The sequence below is a fragment of the Mauremys reevesii genome, linkage group 3 (genome assembly GCF_016161935.1).
Source record: "Mauremys reevesii isolate NIE-2019 linkage group 3, ASM1616193v1, whole genome shotgun sequence".
In the NCBI taxonomy this organism is placed as follows: Eukaryota; Metazoa; Chordata; order Testudines; family Geoemydidae; genus Mauremys; species Mauremys reevesii.
Genome location: NC_052625.1, coordinates 152,208,994 through 152,224,729, shown reverse-complemented (window position 1 = coordinate 152,224,729; position 15,736 = coordinate 152,208,994). Strand labels below are relative to the sequence as shown.

The 15,736-nt window shown below is 40.9% G+C and overlaps 1 protein-coding gene across 3 annotated transcripts in view; it reads left to right on the top strand.

Moving 5' to 3' along the window:
* The window catches only part of CD109 (CD109 molecule), a 119,892-nt gene that overhangs the window by 41,997 nt on the left and 62,159 nt on the right, over positions 1 to 15,736 (top strand). Inside the window, exons 3-5 of one of the 3 annotated variants that reach the window (XM_039528255.1) lie at positions 513 to 541; positions 5,546 to 5,776; positions 5,894 to 6,019. In XM_039528255.1, coding sequence (XP_039384189.1) covers positions 513 to 541; positions 5,546 to 5,776; positions 5,894 to 6,019 — 386 coding nt within the window. Of the gene's footprint in view, positions 1 to 512; positions 542 to 5,182; positions 5,375 to 5,545; positions 5,777 to 5,893; positions 6,020 to 15,736 lie in introns of those variants that run through there. The other 2 variants (XM_039528257.1, XM_039528258.1) reach the window with 2 other exon arrangements.

Here is a 15,736-nt window from a genome sequence, read left to right as displayed (position 1 = left end):
CCCTACTAATAGCTGTTCAATTTATCATTTTTTTTCCAAACTGATACACGAGAACTAAATAAAGAAATGAAGCATTTGGAAGAAAGAATATTGACCAATAGCTGTTGGTGTGCTAGAGCAGTGGTCAGAACATCTGGAGAGAAGAGATGGGATTACATGCCACCTTTCTGCTCTCTTGGTCCTGGGACTTACGAGGGCCTGAATTTGGCTTGGCACAAAGCTGCTCTAACTTGCAATAGTAGATATAGGCCTCCAAGGAGCTGCTTTATTGGCCAGTGCATGGTTTTGTGGTCCTGCCCCTTCAAGCTCCCCAGCCTTGAATGCCACCTATTCCGGGTCAGGTTCGGGAGTAGGAACTGCAGGAATGTGAATGCTCTGTGAGGATTGTTAGTTAATTGTTGCTGAGGATGCAAGTCACTAAGAGATACAATCTTTTTAATGTTGATGTTTTTGATAAAATGAGGCTTGCTGGCAGAACTTTATTTTATTTTTCTCTTCCCTTCTTAATTTAGGTTCCTTTGGAACTCTTGTTCTTCCAGCAGTAAGTATTCTTTTCTGGTGCTACTTGACATTCATAGCAAATGTTTATGTTGGATAAGTCTCTCAATGGTTCTTTTACTGATTTAGGTTGATGACACGATATATTTTAGTGTTGTGCAAGATGCAAATTATTTTCATACTCATAGAATGGATGCCCCAGCTGACCAGTGAGCCAGGGAGGTCCAAATCCAAATGATTTGTAGCTTGTTACAGAATAATTGAAGGGTTTAGAAGGCAAGTCCCAGCATCAGCTGGCATAGGACTCTAACATCTGAACAGCCTTTATACTGCTTAGTTTATGATTGGTAGACATCATTCTTCCCAACACACTGTGAATGCTAGGTGAATAGTGCCAAAACCCCCATCCACAAATACTAGATCAAAATTTTAAACAATTTCACCTTGATGGTGTTCATACACAATACCCTTTTGGAATTGCATTCTCTAGCAAACAAATTTTCCAACTTAAAACAATATGTTAATCAGATATTGCAAAATGTATATGGAAAGTGAATTCTGAATTTGTAATCATAAGTATTCACATTGGAAACCTGATCTTGAGAGTTATGCTAGCCTATCAAGGAACACGTTTTACCAAGGGCTAGCTTTCAAAGCTTCTGAGCATCAGCAACTCCAAATGAAGTCAATGGGAGATGCAGATGCTAAGCATCTTTAAAATTCAGACTCCAAATAATGTGTGTATTCAGTCAAAACAATTGAATGGGACTGACAAATATCAAATATTTGAAGCAACACTCACAGTGAACAGTTTGCGAATTTTGAGAAATCCATAGGTTGCAATATATTTGCACAAAACATTCATTCAGCGAACAGACTAAGAATTGCAGCCCATTCATGGATACTGCATGAACAGAAAAGAGTTTAATTCACCACCTATATTAATTATTACAAATTATTTGCTCACTTCTTAAAGAACCACTCCCATCTTAAACCCCATTATTTCCCACAACCTCTGAAAGGAGGTAGTTGCTGTGATTACTAACGTATTTTAATACGTAGTGAATAACCACATAAAGCAAGAGATGAAAACTGATTTTGAGCCAGATTCTAGCCTATGAAAAGGCAGCTTTGTGATGCTCCAGTGCCACAAAGCAGCCTTAAAGCTGTTCTAACAGGCCAGTGGGAGTCTTTCCTGGTGAAGGAATCCCTACAGCAACTCTAGGGCGCCCCTTCCAAGCTCTACTGCTGAAGCCTGGGTTTTGTTGGGGTAGATATGAATGTCCCGCCTCCGCCTCCTGAAGCATAGAAGTCACGGAGGTCTGGAAAAGTCACAGAAAAGTCACAGAATCCGTGACTGCCATGACCTCCGTGACTAAGTTGTAGCCTTAATGATAACTAATTCATTATTTCAAGGGGAATTTTTTTTTTCATTAGCATGGCTAGAATAGTCAACCATATTACCTACAGTGTAATTGTCTGGTAATGCAATCTACATAATGTGTTACTGTGAGTTACTATTTTTGGTTGTCATGTTTTCCTGGGCTGAGATGAGAGCTCAAGACAGTAACTGATGTGGTTTACAGCTGTACTTCTTTTATTCATAGCCCAACTATTATTATTACTGTTATTGTTAAGAAAAAGAAAGCAAGGGCAAGAATACCATTGTGAGCAAGAATGATTTTTGTCATGGCTGGGAGAGGAGCGAGTAATGAAAAAAGATGGAGTGTGTAAGTGGGAAAACACATAAGCTCCTACTGGACACCACTCAAGAGTTGACTAACTTCTATTTGGTCAGGAAATGCCCTTTTTAGAGTATTTTTTTTATGGGGCTGAGGAGTTGGAGTGAATGGCTACCATTATTTTAGCAGTGACTTCCTGAGCTTGTGGTCTCTGTCAGCTGAGAAATGTAGGCAAGCATTCAAGTTACTTTTAGCAAAACAGTTATGCTGCCTCGTTTCCCTATTGCTGACTTCACAAGCCTGATAACTTCCGACATCAGCATCAAGAAGGATGAAATAGCCAGGGTAGTGACAGGAAGAAAAAATGATTTTTTTTTTCAGGATGTGTTAGCATTATTAGGAAGTCAAAAAGTGATAGAGTAACCCATTTTGGCTGCCATTATTAATAATAATAAAAATAAATGAAAAATATATTTGAGAACTGCAAATAATCAATGTGGATTTTTCAGTAAAAAAAATCAAACCAAATCCTTGCAAGTGTGCTCATATAATAATTAGAAATATTTTCAACTGCTATGATCAAAAGGAGCAAGTTCTTTATTTGTTTTATCCGTTGTTTTGAATGCTCTTAATATTTCTTGGATTTTTTGATAGGGGATGTTGCCTGTTTCCACAATTAATACCATATCATTAAATACATTAAAATGGTCATGATTTTAACTTACATTTTTTTTTACATATTTAACAAATTTTTTGACAAAAGTTATAAATGGGGCTGTGTCCCTTTAGTTAACATTTTCTAGAATATTTAGCCATGAAGTGTGAGAGGCTTAGAAGACATGAATCATATGTTCTTGGCAGTGTCTCTACTAAAGACTCCAGTTTAAAAAAAAATCACCAACTTTAGTGCGGCATTCCTCCTCAAAGATTTAGTTTGGTAAGTCCTAATTTGAATGATGGTCTTGGTTTCTGTGATAAATGTGCATTTGGCATAGGAAACATAAAGATATAACTAGAGAGAGAAAAGACCAGACAGTAGAACCTCGGAGTTACGAACACTAGAATTATGAACTGACTAGTCAACCACACACCTCATTTGGAACCGGAAGTACATAATCAGGCGGCAGCAGAGAGAGAGAGAGAGAGAGAGACAGAGAGACAGAGAGACAGAGGGAGGGAGAAAGCAAATACAGTACAGCACTGTGTTAAATGTAAACTTCTTAAAAACCAAACAAACAGGGGAAAGCAGCATTTTTCTTCTGCATAGTAAAGTTTCAAAGGTGTATTAAGTCAGCATTCAGCTGTAAAAGTTTGAAAGAACAACCATAATGTTTTTTTTAGTTACCAACATTTCAGAGTTACGAACAACCTCCATTCTCGAGGTGTTTGTAAGTCTGAAGTTCTACGGTATATTTTAAGATATTTTCCTGCATGCTGTACTACTGATTTTCACTTTTTTCACTTGCTTATGTAAATAGAAAATTTACGAAGGAGAATAAAAATTCTTATTGATTTCTGTGTGCATACACATTCTGTATAGACATATGATTTAATCTGTATAGTAATTGTATGGCATTTTTCCCACTCTGGAAATTCCATCCACTTGTATGACCTTAAAACAAATTTTAAAAGCAAGAGAGAGTTTATTTACAGAATATGGTACAATATTTTTCAGTGCTGGCCCTGGTGAATTAACAGATGCAATTCTCATTACCAGTTTGAGGTGTGCGCTTAATTTCCTGTATGTTTAACTGAAAAATGTCTACCTATTGCATTTAAGTTGATTTGATTTCAGAGGATTTACTCCAGATTTACACCATTCTAACTGCAAACAGAAGGCCATGTCACACCATCAGTTTTTTTTTAGCAGAAATCAGTTGGGTGTTTTGTTTAAAAATCTGATGGCACAACACAACCCAGAATTTGGGTTAGCATGGGTCAAGGATTCACAGTACCCACTCCACGGGCTCACTTAGTATGTACCACTGCCTTATTCAGGGTGAAACTCCCCTGTGTACCACCTGACTCTCTACACTACTCAGGCCCTGTATAGGGCCTGCATACCTGCTAGGCACTGCTGAAAGGTTTTCTGCACTGGACCCGCATAGAAAGCTATGATGTCGGCCAGTTGGGGGCAGAGCCTGGAAATTCACATTTAGTATTGTTTTTCCTTAAAGTATTGGGGGGAGATAATTATTTTGAAAAGTATTATTAGAAAAATTATAGTGTGTGCACTACTTACAAACTCTTAAGCCACTGTAACATGGCCAAATCAAACCCAATTTTCCCTGAAAGGCACTCTTCCTAGAGTGATGGCTCAGTTCCTCAAAGGTATTTAAGTGCCTAATCCCCCTCCCCCATCCAATCCTGCATACTCTCCTTATCAGGCCTTTTGTTCAAACTTTCCAGGAAAATTTATTAGCAGACAGTGACCAAATCAGGAAAATTTCAGCCCCCAAAGTGAAAATTGCGGAAATTGCTAAGTAACTGAACTAAAAAAAAGGAGGGTTGGGCAAGTTAAGTGGAAATACTTAGGCAATTTTAACTATACATTTTTCTCTGTGCTCCAGATATATATATATATGTGCATACATAGAAACTCTCCTGCTTACATTTTGGTGAGTCTGATTATAGGCAGGAATAAGATTAAAATGTTTCAGAAAGGCACATCTGAATGAAAGTTCTCAGACAACTAGCGGGTAATTGCAGGAATGACACTTTTAGAGTCAGACTCCTAGCTAGCAAGTGCAATGTTTTTTCATCCTGCTGGGGCATGTTTATGGAAAACTATGGGTGTTGGTTCCATAACAGGCCAAGCTACTCAGGAAATAGGTTGGCTTGTTATGGAAGTCCAACAACCAACTCTGCGTCCAAACAGCTAAGGATTTCCATATGGGGAGGAAAGGTCACAGAGATGGGGATGATGGTAGGGTGCTCATCACCATCATGTCATGATTTTGCTCACAATGGAAAAGTACCTCTGTGCAATCAGAAGTAGTCCAAGTGGTTGCATATCCCAGGCAGTCTGCAGAGCTACTTACTGAGGAAGTTGCTTTCTTCTGGAGTGGGCCATTTGTTGCAGATTTCTCCAAAATGATATATTTAAAGGCCAAACTATCTGGGTGGAAATGCACCTAGCAAAGCACTATCCGAAAACAGGAGGCCTCTCAAAGAAGTACTTATTCACAAGAATGGTACATTTTTCACATTGAAAACATATTTCTCTTTTTGTGAACTAAATCAGTTGACTTGCTCCTAACGGTGTCAGGGTATACATGACATGTATTTATGAAACAAGCTTCCCTTCATGTTTACAAACTGCAGTACATGAGACTGTAACAGAGATACTCTTTTTTTTCTTTCAGCTGCCTTTGAACAGCAGGGCTGGCAGTTATGAGTTACTGGTGAAAGGCCATGCCGAGGGCCGGCTGTTATTCTCTAACAGCACCAGCCTGTTATTTGAGCACAAGAGTATCTCTGTCTTCATCCAGACTGACAAGTCTCTGTATAAACCAGGCCAAGAAGTGAAGTTTCGGATTGTCACTGTTGATCCTGATCTCAAACCTTTCAAAACTTCTCTAAGCATATACATCCGGGTGAGTACACATTGGAAATGTAGCAGTAAACTGGAATCAGCTTGACATTTGAATTTCCAGTCAAGTCATGCTCCTGAGTATGCTCACATTTAACATGCAGCATGGGTTTTACTTTAGGACCCTCGAGGGAATTTGATTCAGCAGTGGTTGGCAGAGAAAGGTGATTTGGGTATGGTTTCCAGAAGATTTCAATTATCAACAAGCCCTCTACTTGGAGACTGGTCCATACAAGTACAAGTCAATGTGAGTATTAACACTGTTGAACTGTATAGAAGGTTAGTTCCTCCTACCAGACAGTGAAATTCTCCACAGTTTAAGAATGAAATTTAAGTTTTCAATGAAGAGACAAAACAGAAACAAGTATAAGCCCTGATCCTGCAATGAGGCTGAGGCTTCTTGAAGCCAGTGTGAGTCTGCCTGTACAGAGCTCATTGCAGGACTGAGGCTTTAGGCTGGGAAAACTAACAAAATCTAGGTAAAGGTTTTAATAGTATATGGTTTTGTAGCAAACTAGAACTCTGGACATTCTAAATTAAGGTGCATATTTCATCCTAAGCTTTGAGTTTTGGTTTTGACAGTTAACGTTACAACTTAAATGTTGTTTAAAATTAGTTAGGTTTTTATAAATATTTCTTTATGAAAGAAAGAAGTCATGGGAGGTTGCAAGCAGACTGTTCTGGTGTCTTGAGAAGAGGCACACTTAGATTTATTAATGACAGACAAGTTTACAAAAAATCAACATGGTATGCAGCCAGTCACTGGCTCAAGAGGCCATAGACTCAAACACTGGAGCTGTAATTTTAAAAAGGGCTGGATAGTTTTATTACATCAGAAGCTCAGTAATTTACACTAGTGACTGGGAGAGCCATTAAAATGACTGAGTTATGCACAATAGCAAATACGTGAGTAATAAAGCAATGATAAGGCATCTCAACATGCATCACTAAACTTTGTTTAGTTGGTAAGTTGTAATTTATAAGAGTTTCTAACTGTTTATGATATTTCTGCACAGTCCATGAAATGCTGATTTTCATAGGGCCGTATTAATAGGATTCTATATGACTGCAGGGGTTCATCCCCTAGCAGCTTCCAGTGCAGGATTGGGAGCTTCTACAGTACACCTTTAAGAGAAAATATACTTCATAATTATAATAAAAACAAAAATGATTTTTTACAAAATCATAAAATGTTATTATAAATTCACTCAGTCTAGATAGGTTTCAGAGTAGCAGCCATGTTAGTCTGTATCCGCAAAAAGAACAGGAGTACTTGTGGCACCTTAGAGACCAACAAATTTATTTGAGCATAAGCTTTTGTGGGCTACAGCCCACTTCATTGGATGCATAGACTGGAACATACAGAAAGAAGATATTTATAAATACAGAGAACATGAAAAGGTGGAAGTGGTGGAAGCCATACCAACTGTAAGAGGCCAATCAATTGAGATAGCTATCATCAGCAAGAATAATAAAAAAAAAACTTTTGAAGTGATAGTTGAGATGATCCATTCTGTGTGGACTCCTCCTGAAGGTCGAAACAACAGACTGGACTTCTATCTACTTCTACATAGATTGGTTCTGTCGACGTGCATGGGCTGAAATTGTGGAAAAGCGGCATCACTTGCCCCCTAACCTCAGGCGTGCTGAACACAACGCCATCAAGAGCCTCAGGAACAACTCTGACATCATAATAAAAAAGTCTGACAAAGGAGGTGCTGTCATCATGAATAAGTTGGAATATGAACAAGAGGCTGCTAGGCAGCTCTCTAACTCCATATTCTACAGGCCATTATCCTCTGATCCCACTGATGATTACCAAAAGAAACTACACCATCTGCTCAAGAAACTCCCTGAAAAAGCACAGGAACAGATCTGTACAGACACATGCCTAGAACCCTGATCAGGGGTATTCTATTTGCTACCCAAGATCCATAAACCTGGAAATCCTGGCTGCCCCATCATCTCAAGAATTGGCATCCTAACAGCAGGATTGTCTGGCTATGTGGATGCCCTCCTCAGGCCCTACACTACCAGCAGACCCAGCTATCTTCGAGACCCCACTGACTTCCTGAGGAAACTACAATCCATCCGTGATCTTCCAGAAAACACCATCCTGGCCACTATGGATGCAGAAGCCTTCTACACCAACATTCCACACAAGCCATCAGGAATAGTATCCCTGATAATATCACGGCAAACCTGGTGGCTGAACTTTGTGAGTTTGTCCTCACCCACAACTGTTTCACATTTGGGGACAATATAAACCTTCAAGTCAGCGGCACTGCTATGGGTACCTGCCCCACAGTATGCCAACATTTTTATGGCTGACTTAGAACAACGCTTCCTTAGCTCTCGTCCCCTAACACCCCTACTCTACTTGCACTACATTGATGACATCTTCATCATCTGGACCCACGGAAAAGAAGCCCTCGAAGAATTCCACCATTATTTTAACAATTTCCATGCCACCATCAACTTCAGCCTAGACCAATCCACACAAGTGGTCCATTTCCTAGACACTACTGTGCTAATAAGCGATGGTCACATAAACACCACCCTATATCAGAAACCTACTGACCACTATACTTACCTACATGCCTCCAGCTTCCATCCAGGACATACCACATGATCCATTATCTACAGCCAAGCTCTAAGATACAATCGCATTTGCTCCAATTCCTGAGACAGAGACAAACACCTACAAGATCTCTATCAAGCATTCTTAAAGCTACAATACCCACCTGCTGAAGTGAAAAAACAGATTGACAGAGCCAGTAGAGTACCCAGAAGTCACCTACTATAGGTCAGGCCCAACAAAGAAAATAACAGAACGCCACTAGCCGTCACCTTCAGCCCCCAACTAAAACCTCTCCAGCGCATCATCAAGGATCTACAACCTATCCTGAAAGATGATCCCTCACTCTCACAGATCTTGGGAGACAGACCAGTCCTTGCTTACAGACAGCCCCAAAACCTGAAGCAAATACTCACCAGCAACCGCACACCATGCAACATAAAAACTAACCCAGGGACCTATCCTTGCAACAAAGCCCGATGCCAACTCTGTCCACATATCTATTCAAGTGACACCATCATAGGACCTAATCACATCAGCCATGCCATCAGGGTCTCGTTCACCGGCACATCTACCAACATGATATATGCCATCATATGCCAGCAATGCCCCTCTGCCATATACATTGGCCAAACCGGACAGTCTCTACGCAAAAGAATAAATGGACACAAATCTGACATCAGGAATCATAACATTCAAAAACCAGTGGGAGAACACTTCACCCTCTCTAACCACTCAGTGACAGACTTGAAGGTGGCAATTTTACAACAAAAACACTTCAAAAACAGACTCCAAAGAGAGAATGCTCGACTTGAACTAATATGCAAATTAGATACAATTAACTTAAGTTTGAACAGAGACTGGGAATGGTTGCACCATTAGACTAATTTAATCTATTTCCCCATGTTAAGTATCCTCACACCTTCTATGGGTCATCTCGATTATCACTTCAAAAGTTTTACTTTTTTTCTCTCCTGCTGATGATAGCTCATCCCAATTGATTGGCCTCTTACAGTTGGTATGGCTACTTTCACCTTTTCATGTTCTCTGTATGTATAAATATCTTCTTGCTGTGTGTTCCAGTCTATGCATCGGATGAAGTGGGCTGTATCCCCCAAAAGCTTATGTTCAAATAAATTTGTTAGTCTCTAAGCAGGGCCGGTTCCAGGCACCAGCTCAGCATGCAGGTGCTTGGGGCAGCCAATGGAGAGGGGCGGCATGTCTGGCTCTTCAGCGGCGGGTCCCTCAGTCCCTCTCGGAGCAAAGGACCTGCCGCTGAATTGCTGCCAAAGAATAAAGCAGCAGTGGTAGAGCTGCCGCAGATCACAATCGCGGCTTGCTTTTTTTTTTTTTTGCGCGCTGCTTGGTGCGGCAAAAACCCTGGAGCCGGCCCTGTTTCTAAGGTGCCACAAGTACTCCTGTTCTTTTTTCAGTCTAGATGAATGCTGGATAGTCAATTGCAATGCAAAAGAAGGGGACTTTTTTTTTAAAAAAAATGTTGCCCACTAGATGTCAGTGAAACCAAGGAAAAGGCTTAATACAAAACTAGGGTAAAAGCACTAAGCATCACTGAAACCTGCATGCTTTAGGCGTTGCAACAGAAAAGTTCTGTGATGTTCTTTGCACTAATTCAGGGCTTTAGCATTATTTCTCCTTGACAGCAGAGACAAAATTTTAAGTGTACATTTGATTCCCACAGAGGGAAACAATATACAAATTTGTTGTATTCTGTATTCATTTACTTATAGTGCTGATTTGAAAATTTTTCAGCAAAATATTTTTCTGTTGAAAATGCTCCTTTACTGAAACTGAACTTCTGTGGGAACCTGTCAATTCTGATGAAATTTTGTTTAGAAACAAAATCAAAATGAAATGTTCGTTAAAGTTGAAACATTCCATTCCAATAAGGTCAAAACAGAACATTTCAGCCATATCCAAAATGCTTAGTTTCTATTTTTTCTAAATGAAATTGTCAAAATCAACATGTTCCCATGGGAATTTTTGATTTCAATTAAATGATTCAGTTTAAATTAAATGGAAGGATAATCAAAACCAGTTAGTTAATTATGGTTTTTGATTTCTAAAGGGCAGACTTTGGGAAATTTAAAGAAATTAGTTAAATCAACTAGACTGAAGAGCTCAAGGACTTAAATGTGGAGGATGCTTGGAATTTCTTCAAATCAGTTATACAAAAACTATCTGAAATTTGCATCTCCAGCAACAGGAAAAAATTGGTAGAGAAGAGCTCCATACCCAGCGGGATGAATAATCATCTCAAAAAAAAATATTAACAGGAGTAAGCAAAACACCTACGAGGAATGGAAAAAAGGGCTGATCCGCAAAAAAGCTACATCATGTAGGTTAGAAAATGTAGGAATAAAGTGAAAAATGCTAAAAGTCAAGCTGAATTAACTCTTGCCAAGGAAACTAAAATAAATAGTTTTTTTAGTTATGTACATAAAAAGAGAACACGGAAGGATGAGGATGGGCAATTGGGCAGTGTAGATGGGAAGGAGATTAAAGATAGTTTAGGTATGGCCCAAAACCTAGATGAATACTTTTCCTTGTCAGTACGGCTGATGGAATGGGTGTCTAGAAATGGAAATTAGCACATCCAAGGTGAAAGAAAAACTTTCAGTTCAATGCGCTCAAATTGAGGGGCTGAGTAATTTCTATCCCAGAATACTGAAAGAACTGGCACATAAGATTGCTAGTTTGGTAGCGAGGATTTTTAATAAATCTATCTATTCATGGGTAGCACCATATGACTGGAAAATAACTAACGTTGTACCTATATTTAAGAAAGAGAAGAAAAGTGACCTGGGCAATTACAGAGCCATTAGTCTGACCTCAGCAGTATGCAAGGTTTTAGAACAAATTGTGAAGGAATGAATAATTATATTCAGAGAGGTAAATGGTAAAGGTGACGTAATGCACCATGGGTTTACCAGAGGTAGATCATGTCAGGTTAACCTGATTTCCTTCTTTGAGAAAATAACAAATTTTTTTAGATAAGGGAATTGCATGTAGTAGATTTAATATACTTGGACTTCAGTAAAGCATTTGACACAATACCACATGGGAAATTAGTAATTAAATTAGGGAAGATGGGGATCAGTACAAGCATTGTAAGGTGAATAAGGAACTGGCTAAAGGGGACAAGGCAACGGGTTGTGCTGAAAGGTGAATTATCACATTGAAGGTAGGTTACTAGTGGAGTTCCTCAAGGATCGGTCTTGGGACCAATCTGAGTCAATATTTTTATTAAAGACCGTGGCACAAAAAGTAGGAGTGTTCTAATGAAGTTTGCTGATGTTACACAGTTGGGAAGCATCATCAGTACAGAGGAGGATCAGAATATTATACTGGAGGATCTGGATGACCTTGAAGACTGGAGTGACAGAAATGGGGTGAAATTCAATAGTACAGGAATGCAAAGTAATACATTTAGGATTAATAATAACAATTTCTGCCACAAGCTGGGGGCTCATCAGTTGGAAATGGCAGAGGAGAAGAGAGGTCAGGGTGTGTGGTTTGATCACAGGATGACTACGGGCTACCAGTGTGATGTGGCTGTGAAAAAGGCAAATGTGATACTAGGATGTATCAGATAAGGTATTTCCGGTAGAGATAGCAAAGCATTAATGCCATTGTACAAGGCACTGGTAAGACCTTGTTTGGAATACTATGTACAATTCTGGGCACCCATATTCAAGAAAGATGAGTTTAAACTGGAACAAGAGCAGCTAAGATGATCAGGGGAATGGAGGGCCTGTCTTAGGAGAGGAGACTGAAAGAGTTTGGTTTGTTTAGTTTAGCAAAAAGAAGGCTGAGAGGGGATATGGCTAAAGGACAATGTTGGCACAAGAACAAATAGATATAAACTGGCCATGAACAAATTCAGACTGGAAATTAGAAGATGGTTTCTAATCATTGGAGAGAGGGATGAGGTTCTGTAACAGCCTCCCAGTAGGAGTTGTGGGGGCAAACAACGTAATTAGTTTTAAGAGAGAGAGCGGGACAGATTTATGAGTGCAGTTGTATGATGGGGTTGCTTGTGATGGTAGGGGACAGGGCTCAGCAGTCCTGGGGCTCACTTTTGGATTATGTTTTATGTTCCTAAACCTCATGCTTCAGGGTTTCAGCTGGCCACTTGCAGGGTGTTCTGGGAGGATATTTTTTTTATCTCCTTCCTCTGAAGCATCCGGGATGGCCATGGGCATAGGCGCCGACTCCATGGGTGCTCTGAGGCTGGAGCACCCACAGGCAGCTCCCCGCCCCGCCCCTCCATTCCAGCTCACCTCTGCTCCACCTTCTCCCCTGAGCGCACTGCCACGTCCTGCTTCTCCACCCCCAGCACTTGTGCCACAAAACAGCTGTTTCGTGTGGCAAGCCTGGGAGGGAGGGGGGAAGAGGGGGAACGCAGCGTGCTTGGGGGAGGAGGTGGGGCCAGGGTGGAGATTTGGAGAGGGGTCCAATAGGAGCAGGGAGGGGTGGAGTTAGAGTAGGGCCTTTGGGGCAGGGGTGGAGTTGGGGCGGGGCTGGGGCCGGGGCTGGGGGCACGGGCACCCACTAGAGAAAAAAAATCTTGGTGCCTGTGGCCATGGGTGGTGATAAAACATTGGGTAGGGAAGGCCAGGGCTATGAGGTGGCTGAGTATTCTCTCAGGTGCTTGGCTGGCTGGTTCTTGCTCACATGCTCAGGTATTTGGGCTTGGGAAGGAATTTCCCCCCCAAAGGCAGACTGGCTGTAACATTGTTGTTTTTTTCCCCTTCCCCTGCAGTGTATGGGTATGGGCCACTTGCCAGGATTATCTGGGAATATCTCACTTAATCATTTCCCTGCGATTGTAGGGGCCTCAGTCCCTTCTATTGTTTACTAGTGGCACATAATAGTCTGGTCTCCTGTGGGCTGTAATACTTTGGCCTAATTTTGGTTGCTAGGTTTAGTATGTAGGTACTGAGTGGTGTTGGTGACCTTGATATACAGAAGGGCAGACTAGATAATCTGGTGGTCCCTTCTGGCCTCCAATGTTATGAAATGGCATTTACTGACTGAAAAAGCTTTTCGAACAGCTAGGCATTCTGCTGTGTTTTGTTGTAGGCTCCTGTATGCCTGACAGTTTATATAATTACATTCATCTGACTTCAGTATCTACAGTCTGAAGCTCTTATGACAGATATTACATTGCTGTCAAATTATTCATGTTTCCCTAAATTTGTTCTAAGTTTTTAATGCCAAAATCTATCAAGAAAGTAATTAATCACTTAGATTTCACTTTAGTCCTGCAGTCCTGTCTTCTCTCATAGGTGTTCAGATCCTCTACCATGCCCTATATCCTAGATGTTTCTGTGTATGTTATTAATTAGTGGTATTATTTTATTCTAATTATCTTTGGTTAATGTTTGATTTGCATTTGATTTAAGAAAGAGAGGTGGGAGTGTGATGCCACAATAGCTACTTGAGTTAGTGGATGCTCATCTGTGTGAAAAGACTAATCTTTATTTCCCAGTTCCAGTCAGATGCTATGGGTCAAGGATCTGTGGAGGGGATATGGAAGGAGAATACCAAAACCAAAATTTAGAAAATATAATAATCCATGTCCCATTTAAGGAGGCTTCCAAACTGATTCCACCTGGCAGAGAGCCTAGATCTCTCATTGTCATTAGGAGGCAAGCAGGCTTTCTTCCTTTCTCTTAGGTGTTAGGTTGGGGAAGGAGCATCTTATTGAAGTTCACAAGGCCCTTATCTCAGCACCACCAAACATACAATCAGAAGAACAAAAGTCTCTAGGGTCCAGATCAGGCTGGTGTCCTGGTGCCTGAGTGAATGTGCTTGCCATAGCTGCCGGCATTGTTGTTTTTTACCACCACTGCTGCCCCTCCCATTAACAAAAATTACCCATTAGAATAGAGGTTTTCAGACTTCAAGACCAAGCCTACTGTATCTAAGGGCTTGGCTACACTTGAGAGTTGCAGCGCTGGTGGAGGCTTTCCAGCGCTGCAACTTAGTAACTGTCCACACCTGCAAGGCACATCCAGCGCTGCAACTCCCTGGCTGCAGCGCTGGCTGTACACCTGGTCTGCTTGGGGTATAACAAGTGCAGCGCTGGTGATGCAGCGCTGCTCGTCAGGTGTGGCCACACACCAGCGCTGTTATTGGCCTCCAGGGTATTAGGAGATATCCCAGAATGCTTTTAACTAAATTACTCTCTTTGTTTTGTTATGCTGCCTCTCTTTGTTTTGTTCCCGGGGCTCCGGGAGCTGCTTATCTAAAAAACAAACACAGCTCCTGTTTGCTGTGATCAATCTGTAACTGACTGTGAACAATCAAATGAGATAACCCACTACCTTGCTGTGAATGAGGCAGGCAGGGGGATGAGTGTTTGCTTGAGGATAGAAACAGCGGGGGCAGGGAGGAGAAAGGGAGTCCATTGGAGCAGCTGCTTATCTGGTCTGCAGGCTGTTTGCAGTTAAGAGTAAGGGGTCGGGAAAATTTTCTGATTTTGCAAGGCAGGGAGCTGATACACAGTGTTGGCTCCAAAAATCCCCCCCCTCTCTCTCTCCCCCGGTCCCTGTCACACTCCACCCCACCCCCTTCTTTTGAAAAGCACGTTGCTGCCACTTGAATGCTGGGATAGCTGCCCATAATGCATCGCTCCCAACAGCGCTGCAAATGTGGCCACACTGCAGCGCTGGTAGCTGTGAGTGTGGCCACACACCAGCGCTTTCCCTACACAGCTGTACGACCAGCGCTGTAACTCCCAGCGCTGCAACTCTCAAGTGTAGCCATACCCTAAGACTCAAAAGTACTTGGTGCCCAATCTTTGTGGTTTTAATCAATGTAGTTATAATGGATTCTTGTTTTGACACTATACTTTTAATTGACACTTGTACCATCTCATTGTGGGCTGCACATTCCTAGTGCTACACTTACTACAGTTTGAGAACTGATGACTGAGAGCAAAGCTCACGTGTACTTGACTTCTCTCCCTCCTTCCCTCTTATTATCACTCTCTCATTACATCTTATCTCAAATTAGATTATAAATTCTCAGGACATTTACTAAGAGTTATCACATAATGGTTTCTGAGGTGTAACAATTGTTACTCAGAGCAGGATTATAACTGTAGTAATTCAATTTTTACTTTTGGTCAATGCTAAGTTTAAAATTGTGACCAAAGCACCAGAAGATTGGAGAAAGACAAATGTTACACCGATTAAAAAAAGAAAAAAAGAATGTTTGGCATTTATTTCCCCACAATTCTAACTTCTGTCTCAAGTAAAACAATGGAACACAAACATGAACAGTAGTAAGAAGCATAAATTAAAAAAACAAAAACAAATTTTATGGGAACAGAATAAAAATTTAGTGGAAACCCATAGA